Below are 11,410 nucleotides of genomic sequence, written 5' to 3' on the forward strand. Positions count from 1 at the left end.
AGCAAGGAAAAAACCCCTCTGCTTTGTGGTTTTGATTGGAGCTTTCTAGCAGATTAAACGCTAAACACTCCTAAACTTGCCTAAACGTATACAAAAACGCTCTATACAAGCGTTGGAGTTTTTTTAAGCCCGGTGTGCATGGGGCCTGAGACTCTAAAGCTGATTAACTAAAGGGGTTCTAAATCTTAATTTATTAAATTGTGTTAGTATTCACTTCAGTATCCAACTATGAGGTCGATTTACTAAAACTGGAGAGTGCAAAACCTGGTGCAGCTGTGCACGGTAGCCAATCGGCTTCTAACTTCAGCTTGTTCAATTAAGCTTTAGCAAAAAAAACCCTGGAAGCTGATTAGTTTCTATGCAGCGCTCCACCAGATTTTGCACTCAGTTTTAGTAAATCTACCCCTATGTGAATGCCAAATCATGTACAGATGAAATAAATGAACAGGAATTTTCTTCTGATAACTGTAATGAAAGTTCACACAATTTATTGAGTGAACTTTCTCAACTCCTTTAGTACAAACATATAAATGTTGTACAGTATGTTACATGCCAGTCCTAATACATTATTCAGCCTCAGAGACCTTTTCATGCAAAATGAATACGTGTGATGTGCATGTTAGTTAGTGTGTTGGCAGCAGGATCATGTAGCATTTACCCATGCATGAAAACAGAAAGGTTGGCGTGAACGTTATACCACATCCTGGATAAGGATTTAAAATTCAGGTTTTCTAGAGTTCCTAGTCAGACATGATGCAAAGCTAAATTAAAGAAACACATGTATACACAAAACAATGAGTGGTATTAGCTGGTGTAATCAAAGAAAACTGTATATAGATAGTACTCTGAAGCATAACTGGAAAATGGGCGCACAGTGCGCAAAATAGGAGTCTTGACACACTTTGAGGAAGATTTACCAAAACTGGAGCAGACAGAATTTGGTGCAGCTGTGCATAGTAACCAATCAGCTTCTATCTTCAGCTTGTTCAATTAAGCTTTGACAATAAACCTGGAAGCTGATTGGTTACTATGCACAGCTACATCAGAATCTGTGCGCATCAGTTTTAGTAAATCCATACATGAGACTGAGGAGCTGAAAATCTTCATCCAATAAATTGCAGCTGTGTTCACTTAAATACCCAATCAGGTTTGAATGAAATTATTATTATCATTCAGGATTTATGTAGCACTAACAGTTTGCACAGTGTTTTACAAAATTAAAGGAGACAGTACAGTTTAAAAACATAACTTTGCTTTTCACATAATTGACTAATTGAAATGAATCTCCATTTCATGTATTCAGTGAATATTTTCAACTCCTTAGTAAATCAGTACTTTGTGCAGCCTTGTGATATAGTGATGATGTTGAAAGTCTCTTGAAATGTATATACAGTATTGAATTAATGGTGGGCTTGCAATGAACAAGACTTCTTGAAAGTCGTTCACAAATAGTCATGAGTTGATTTATTATAGTAGTAGAGTTTGTTCACTTAGTGATGGTGCACTGAACTAGTAAAAATAGTGAAGCTGCGTTCACTTCTGTCATCTGATCATTCAAAAGAAAATGTTTTTTTTTAATTTTCTGTTTGCAAATGATTAGGAATTCTAAAGTGAGCACATCTTCACTGTATTTACTCATCTCAATGAAGGTTCACAGTGCAAAGTGAACATTTACATTGATGGCCTACATAAGGGGTAGGCAGCATCACTCCAGCTGTTGTGGAACTACAAGTCCCATGATGCATTGCAAGACTCTCACAGTGATAGGCATGATACCCAGAGGTAGAAGGATGATGGGATTTGTAGTTTCACTATAGCTGGAGTTTAGAGGTTACCTACTCCTGTGATAAGGGTGCTATATTGATGGGGCGGCACAGTGGTGTAGTGGGTAGCACTTTCGCCTAGCAGTAAGAAGGGTCGCTGGTTCGTATCCCAACCACAACGCCACCTGCCTGGAGTTTGCATGTTCTCCCTGTGCCTGCGTGGGCTTCCTCCGGGTACTCCGGTTTCCTCCCACACTCCAAAGACATGCTGGTAGGCCAATTGGATCCTGTCTAAAATTGTCCCTAGTATGTATGAATGTGAGCTAGGGACCTTAGATTGTAAGCTCCTTGAGGGTAGGGACTGATGTGTATGTACAATGTATATGTAAAGCGCTGCGTAAATTGATGGCACTATATAAGTACCTGAAATAAATAAAATTAAAAAAAAATATTAACACAGAACAAATTATATAAAAATAAATATTCCAATAAAAATAAATGTAATTTTGGAAATTCCCTTAACTGTATATACTGTGTGTGGCTATATAATGTATATACTATATAAAAGCAATGCACTCCAACTAAAGGTCCCCATTGGATACACCATTACAAGATTAAAGGATAACCTTACCTTGACATAAAATTCCACATATAGTGCATTCCTATACTATTATATATCCCCATCCCCATGATCACAAGTATAAATTTAACTACAGACTTCAGGTGAAACTTTTTTCTCATTTTACACTACCATAAATGTCCGGGCCAGTGGTAACCAGTGACCTGTGCACTCTTACATGCCGGCCATACACATAAATGACCTACATGTCTTCCTGCTTGCTGCATGGTGGTGGGCAGGCCATTCACCCCTATGGCCAGCTCTCAGTTCCCAAGTGGCTGCACACATTGCCCAGCTATGGGCAAGTCGTAGCAGCAAGAAATGGGAAAAACTGCAATCTGCAGGTATAGATAAATATTTGATCAGGGGGGACAATAGGGCCATATTACTGACTTTTAGTTTGAAAACTTTATTCTTTTTAATGTTTCATAGGGGCCCAAGCACTTTTTACTGAACCTGTTGTAAGACCTTAGGAAAAAAATTATAGAAAATTATTATTTTCTTATTGGTTTCAAAATACTGGTATACTACTACTGATAATAATAATAATAATAATAATCATCATCATATTAATGCAAAATAGTAGTAATTTTATTTTCCATAACATATGGTATATTCGAAGAATATGTTTTGTTACTTTACTATTTCTACATTTTTGATCGCATATCTGCACTGAAAATCACAGTCCTATGAGGACACCTATCACTGCACTCTATGCAAAGCACACGCAAGTTGGCGCATATAAATGCACTCTGCAAGCGCAATAGCTTAGTAAATGAGGTAAAGTTTTACTTTACAAAGAAAACCCAGTAACATGCAAGGAAAATACAAAAAACAGCATTTTTGCTTGCACATGATGATGGAAATCAACAGAACTTCTGCTCCTAAAGCTCTGCAAAGTGCACAGTCAATTTGCCTTTAGTAAATCAATCCCATAAGCTTCATTCACAGGGCCAAAAAAAGCTGCATTAACAAGCTTTTTTTATTTACAGATCTGAACGCAGTTGCGTTGTTTACAATAGGGACATTCACACAAGTGCGAAACATGCACCGCGCTTAGATCCGGAACACAAAATCCAAAAATCTGCTTCGGAGCACATAGGTATACATGTATGCCAGATGCAGATATTGGAATAAAACAGGACAAATGTTATAAGTATTTACTGATCATTACTCTGGAACTTTTGTGTTTAAAAAAACAAAAAAACAAAAAAAAAAACAAAAACATGCATATCAGTAAACTTTTTATGCCCATAACAGTCATTATATTTTCTTATACATATAATAGGAAGATGTATATTGTTCCTATTGCTATCTGCACTGAACATCACAGTCCTATGAGGACACCTACAACTGCACTCTATGCAAAGACCTTGCAAACTGACACAAGTAAACGCACACATCTGCATCATAGGGTATAGAATAGTCATGGCGAGCATGTGGTGCACAAGTATAGTGAACACATGTGAACAAACCCTAATAAGACTTTAATTAAAGGAATGTGCAGAGATTATGTACTGTAGTGATGATTGGAGATTTTGGGGGGAAATGTGAAAGAAGACACATTTGCAATTTGGCAACATTAATATTCCTAATCTATCTGATATAAAAAAACAGTCCAAAGAGCAACCATCACTTACAAAAATGACCTCCCCAGCAAGCAGCCAGATTTCAGTTTCCTATGAAAGTGGCCAAATTATGGAAAGTGAAATGCTGATTGGTTGCTATGGGTTACTGCTGCTGTCAGTATATGATGTGTCAGTTATGATGATGATGATGATGAGAAATGATGAAGCAGGAGAAAGGAGCTGCAGTGATATTGCTGTGCAGCCACATTCACCCCAGATAGAAGTGCAGCCTATGAAATCAGGTTATTAAAATATTGCGGTCACAGTCACACTTGTGCTGAGTGTATATCTTGGCTCCCCAGCCCTGCAGACTCGTCAATGTGAGAATTTCACACAGCCACATGGAGGATGGAAGCGATCACAGCACTGTTGATGTGGGCATGTTGGGATAAATAATCGGAGTCTCAATAGGGGAAGGAAAAGATTACTAGTTGTCAGGTAAAGGAAAAAAAATGACACGTGCAAAAATCAAGCGAGCCACTCATCTCCAGGTCATTAATCACATGGGGGTGACACCAGTCACCTAAAGGTGACACCCCATACATGGACAGCCAGGACTCTGCAGACATAGAAAATCACATTTCTCTTACTGGAGACCCTCGAATTTGGTAGAAGAAAGCCCAGTCTGTGTTTGACGAAAGGATTACAAATACGGAAAATACTTAGAATTCCAGAATTTGTCAGAAATGTTTATTTTACAGTGAAGGAGGGAAAAAAAGGTCTCTCCAAAGATATTCATACAATGCGGCCAAAGCTGAAAATTCTGTCCTTCCAGATCGCAGAGAATGATGAGAAGGTGGCAGAGATGAAACTGGTGTCACTGCACCCTGCATATCAACTAAACAACAACAAGATAGGCGGAAAAAAACTGCTAAAAGTCATAAAAGAAGGCGACTTTATTTAAAGTGTACCCATCAAAAACCTGTTAAAATAATAATGTCTATATAAATATATTATAATAGCACATGGTGGTCAAAACTGGCATTCATATCACAGAATTAGATGTGAAGAAATAATGGAACTGATCGATAGAGGTAAAGATCGGTGTCCCTGCACCTTGGATACCAACTGATATACTGGCAGCTGCCAAGCAGCAACAAGAATGTCAACCCCCCCTAAAAAAAAAAAAAAAAAACAGCTAAGGCACCATTACTTTAAAGTGTAGCTATTTACAACTTGCATAAATAATATTGTCTATATAAATATGATATTATAGTGGTCAACAAAAAGAATGGCAGAAAAAAAACAGCAAGTACAAAAGAAAGCGCCATTACTTAAAGTATCCCCATCAACAACTTGCACAAATAATAAAGTTTATATATATATATATATATATATATATATATATATATATATATATATATATATATATATATATATATATATATATATATATATATATATATGTGTGTGTGTGTGTGTAGAGAGAAATGATGCAGGTGATAGAAATTAATCTGGTGTCACTGCACCCTGGACACCATATACTGGTAGCTGCCAAGCAACAATTATTATGGCACAAAGTGGTCAAAGCTGTCCTTCAGATCACAGAAATAGATGTGGAGAAATGATGGAACTGATAGAGATCCATCTAGAGATATACTGGCAGCTGCCAAGCAACAACAAGGATGGCAGAAGAAAACAGCTAAGGCAGTGTAGCCATCAACAACTTGCATAAATAATATTGTTTATATAAATATATTCTTATAACACAAAGTGGTCAAAACTGGGCTTTAGATGACAGAAATAGATTTGGGAAAGTAAAGGAGGTGATAAAACTGGTGTCACTGCACCTTGGATACCAACTGATATACTGGCAGCTGCTGGGCAACGACGAGAATGGCAGAAAAGAGCACCTTTCCTTTGCCATTCGCAGCCCAGATTGCACTTACACTGGCATAAATAGTAAAAATCGATATAAATATATTATTATAGCACAATGCAGCCAAAGCTGAAATTTCTGTTGCAGAAAAAGTTGCTGGGAAATATTGGAGATGATGGAGGTAAAACTGGTGTCACTGCACTTTGGATACCAACCGATATACTGACAGTTACCAGGCAACAACAATGGCAGAAAAGATAACGTGAAAAAAAGGCGCCCATTAAAGTGTAATCATCAACAACTTGCATAAATCTTAAATATATATACTGTATCGATACATTGTTATAGCACAATGTAGCCAAAGCTGCACAAAAGATGTGAAGAGAGATGAACTGGTGTCACTGCACTGGCAGCTGCTGGACAAGGACAAGATCACAGCTTGCTATGAAATAAAGCGCCATTTATATAGTGTAGCCATTGCAGGTTACATGTATGTTTAAATAAGAAAGGTGTCCAATAAAAAAAAAAATAGCGAAAGGCAGTCAAAACTGCAAATTTTTTTCCTATATGGCAGAAAAAAATGTGGAGAGATTCTATAGATTCTATATATTATAGAGGCCATAGAGATAACCGGTGTCACTGCACCTTGGATATCAGCAGATGTACTGGCAGCTACTAAGCAACAACTTCCCCATAGAGAAGAAGAGGGAATAGATCACAGCATGACACATAAATAAAAAGCTCATGATTAGTCTCACCATCAAGATCGTCATAAATAAGTGCGTAAATCCATGGTAGAAGCAGCATAAAGTGATCATTTATTTATAAATCAATAAAAAGTAAAAAAATATAGAAACTACCTACAACGTGAATTAAAAATCCACTGAGGTAAGTAAACTATCCAGGTTACAAAGAACTCATCCAGACTAATATATTATTATTAATATTAATGTTATTACTGTGTGCAAAACACTAGCACACAGGACCACCAGCTCCGCAGGAGTTCCCACTGGCAGAGCTGCTCAGATTTGCAGATTCGCTGCTGGCGAAAAGATTGACCCGGTGAGCGGAAAACCATATATTCGCCGAACTGATTACCTTTATGATTTGTATAGGGAGCTCTTTTTAGCCTGCATAGGGTGAACTCGCCTTAGTGGATTATTTGATTAATGTTCTGCTTTGTATAGTTATACTTTTTTTTATTATTATTTTATTATAAATCAGTTAGAATTATTCTGCTCACTTACATCAATGTACAAAAGTTGGCGATTGTATCTATTCAAGCAGAGCCATGTGCATGTGTGGCCACTTTGGTTTATTCAATTAAAGTTATAAATATATTCAAAAATATTTGGTAGTGCAAAGGTAATCGCTACTAACAAACAACCTGGGGGGAAAAATGTGAAAGCATGGAGAGACAATTTGTCCTCCTACTAACAAGGGAAAGTCTGTTCTGGGCTAAAAATAACACAGATTTTTTTTTCTATTTTTGTATTTTTTTACTTAAGAGTAGAGGTATAAAAAGGAAGTTTTAAAACCCCTGTATGTTATGCTGTTCTTTAACCATCTCGAAAAGATTTTAATATTAAGGACATAAAGGACATGAAGATGTCCTAAATTTAAATTAAATGTGGAAATATAAAGATAGGCCTGATCTGGGAGAAATGGACCAGCTAAGCTATTTCCAACAATGACCGATGAGGTTCTATGTTCACTTTTTTCACTTTTTAAATATTGTGGTGGAAAAAGCATACTTCTGCTATGATGGCCTGTGTTGAATACATTCATTATATATATATATATATATATATATATATATATATACATACATACATACATTTTGCAGTATATTGAGACATGGTTCAATATTTGCACACAGTTGTTCTATTTATATATATATATATAATATACAAATATTTAGCCATTTCTCAATATACTGCAGTCTCTCTGACTATGCAATATATATTAATAAATATACATATGTAACATCTGTGTACAAATATTTAACCAAGTCTCAATATACATAAATCTTGCCTTTTGTGTTTTCCTTACTGTATGTGGTGCCCCCACCATGTCTGATACATGTGTCCCCCTCCTGTCCCCCTCCCGCAGCCTTTATAACCAGTTCACACTTTCCCCTGTCCTGTGTCACAGACGAAGGTTCGGCCAATAAATTAGCAATTTTGCTACAAAGGGCGTAAAAAAAAAGCTAATGATCTAAGCAGTCCCAGCAGCAGTAGTCCTAGGCAGTGAGCAGAGCTCAGGAATCTTTCTTGCACAAAGCTGAGACACAGAGGAACAAACCCAGACAGTCCCCTCTAAGGCCTGACTGCCAATGTGGTGTTAATAAAAGAGGAAACCATTAGAGGGATCTACAAACATTCCCAATTTGTAATCTAATTCTCCAGTGTGAGGGCCTTTTCTAACCATCATTGCAGGAAATGGTAATCTGTATATTTCTCCAGGAGGCTGTGTGTCTTTAGAGGAAAGTAGGATGCAGTGTAAACAGGACTTTCTCTAATGAAGCAATTAATAGGCACAGCCTAATGGAGAGGGTCCTGTTGGGTAGAGGCATGGGTTTAGTTAGGCAGAAGGGGCACTTATTGTCCTGGGCACTTGTCAATGAGGCATTCTGATGGTATATAAGGCCTATCCTATCCCCTGCCTGGATTAGGAAGGAAGAAAATAAGCAGAAAATGAGTCTCTAGGTGAACAGCAATTCTCTCCTTCTGTTCTGAGTATGCCCAGAGGTTGTACTTTGTGCCTAAGAATGAAACCAATTATCTGACATTTGAACTTCCTGTCTGGGTAAATTTAGGCTGATTGCACAAACTCAAGAAGTGAAACTTTTCCTTAATTTCCAGCAGGCATTAGGCTGATGACAAATTCCTGTTTTTAGCAAAAGTGAAATGCTTTTTCTCCTTCAGGCCCAGGCTGAGGGATGGCCTATTTATTCTCTCATTTATTAAAGATGGAATTAACTGGGCAATTAGCTGGCTACCGTGTGCTGGCAGGGCACTTATCTGTGGCACGGTCAGCTGTGCCCGCTGCTACTCTCACCCACCCCACCACTGGAATCTCCAAGCTGCAATTATAGGAAGCATTTTATAAAGTCACTTTATTGGTGCTGACATGGGGCAATCATGGCTGCTAAATAATGGAACAACACTACTGCTTTATGTAGGGAGGACACATACATGGGTTACTTTGTGTTACTTCTATTACATTTATTAAATAGCTATACTAGGATCAGTTTGATGTGCTTTATATAACGCTGAACCCCTGCCACCAAGTTCTTTAAATGTATCTTTGTTTGACCTTTCTTTTGCTACTTTTTGCTTAACAGCAATGTTATTGTATTTGTGTATAAAGTTTTATAGCTCTAGTGATTACAGATACTGCCTGCATAATGAACAAATGTTTTTAGAAATGAATTACAATTTATATTGTAGATTTATGTATTTATAGATGCTATTTATTGATATATGGAAGGTTAAAAATGAATAAAGTAAATATTTCCTTGTGAATTAAAGCATATAAATGTGTTTAAAACACACACACACACACACACATATATTCTAGATTGTAAGCTCTAATGAGCAAGGCCCTCTGATTCCTCCTGTATTATTGAATTGTATTGTAACTGTACTGTTCGCCCTCATGTTATAAAGTGCTGTGCAAACTGTTGGCGCTATATAAATCCTGTATAATAATAATACCCACATACCTATATATTACATAAAAGAGTTTGTTTACTAAAGAAGTATTTTTGTTATTGGCCTATATGTAAAAAAGAGGGCTGAATTACTAAATGAGTTGAGAATTTTCACTAAGAAAGTGTCTATTTACTTCCATTATCATCTCATGTAAGAAAATTCTTGTTCACTTTACGCAATCATGTGCGAATGCTTTTCACATAACTGGATAAATAATATTCACACATTTGTTTGTGTAAAAATGTACAACTCCTTTAGCAAAACAGCCTAACTGTGTAACTTAATATGAATTTGCTCTGTTATGATGACTTTTTTGTATTTTTTTTGTATTGACTTGTATTGAGATATCTATATCTATCTATTTCACTGTATTTATATTCTCTCTCTCTAGTATATATAAAATATATTTATAGCACACACACATTTATTTATATCTATCCATCTCTCTCTCTAAAATATATATAGATATCTATCTATCTATATAGATAGATATAAATATATAAAAATATCTATATATATATAAATATATAAAAATATCTCTCTCTCTCATATATATATAGAGAGAGAGAGAGATCTATCTATCTATCTATCTATCTATCTATCTATCTATCTATCTATCTATCTATCTATAAATTGGGATATTACAAGATGTTATGCCCATAGATGTGTTCTCTTTTGGACAGGGGTGAGTGACTAGTGGGGGGCACTTACCTTGATCTGTGATGGACCTAATCCCCAGGATATCAGTGACAGAGTGTGAGGAAGGCCATGTCCTGTGCACAGCCATGGAGTGCATTCCAGGGGGGGTAGGTACTTTGGCTCCAGCAGCGATGGGGTTGGGGTAGGGGTAGATATGGTTGTAGGTGGCGGTGGTATGGGGGTGCTGTTTATGGTTGTGCTCATAATGACTTTGCTGGGACAAATTACCGATCTTATTTCTCAGGATCCTGCTGATAGAACTGACCGATGGCACGTTGTATTTGTCGCACACCCCATCGGCCAGGAGCCGGTCCCTGATCTCCCAGGCGAAGATCCCGGGGTCCCTCTGTTTGTAGGTCCTGATATGTTTGACCACAGTGGGGGTGGTGACCCGAGGCTTGCTGCCCCCGATGGCCCCGGGGAGGATGGAGCCGGTCTCGTTGTATCGGGCCAGGATTTTACTGACACATCCATGGGAGACCCTCAGCTGGCGGCTGATGTCACACGGCCGGATCCCCAGCTGGGCCAGTTCTACGATCCGCAGCCGGATGGCATTGGGGAGAGGCCGCCCGTTCACAAACACCCCTCCGAGCTGATTCACTTCACCGAAGGCCGGCTCTGTGGGTGGAGAGGACACCGATCAGATACATGGACATACACTGTGCAATCTGATTGTACGATCCTAGAAGGACTTACCTAGTCTATTGATATCATTGCTGATAGCAGATCTAATCTGTACAATCAGATTGCACCATCTTCTTTACATTTACAATGCGATCCATTCAGCTGCATTCTTGTACTACATAGCTGGTGTAGATCTAAAGGGGATTGTACAATCATAGAATGCCTTACCTATTCCATTTGTACCCTTGCTATACATGGCTGATGGTAGCTCTAAAGGGGACTCTACAATCAGATTGCCCCATCCCCTTTACATTTGCAAAAACTGTAATATAAAGACATACCTACACAATCCATTCAGCTGCATCCTTGTTCTACATAGATAGATCTAAAGGGGATTGCACAGATTGTACAGTGTATGGCTAGCTTCTGTAAATAAGGTGAAGCTGTGTTCACTTTAATTTTTTTTAATCCCTTTGCACATGATTGGTGCTTAAAGTGGACACAGGCTCACCTTGTCCACACGATTTTAAAACTGTATGGCT

At 37.7% G+C, this 11,410-nt stretch overlaps 1 protein-coding gene across 2 annotated transcripts in view; it reads right to left on the reverse strand.

Moving 5' to 3' along the window:
• PAX9 (paired box 9) overlaps positions 1-11,410 on the reverse strand; it is a 73,078-nt gene that overhangs the window by 60,841 nt on the left and 827 nt on the right. For both annotated transcript variants that reach the window (XM_073610022.1, XM_073610021.1), the window contains exon 2: positions 10,257-10,862. In XM_073610022.1, coding sequence (XP_073466123.1) covers positions 10,257-10,862 — 606 coding nt within the window. The remainder of the gene's footprint in view (positions 1-10,256; positions 10,863-11,410) is intronic.

The sequence above is a fragment of the Aquarana catesbeiana genome, linkage group LG13 (assembly GCF_042186555.1).
Source record: "Aquarana catesbeiana isolate 2022-GZ linkage group LG13, ASM4218655v1, whole genome shotgun sequence".
In the NCBI taxonomy this organism is placed as follows: domain Eukaryota; kingdom Metazoa; phylum Chordata; class Amphibia; order Anura; family Ranidae; genus Aquarana; species Aquarana catesbeiana.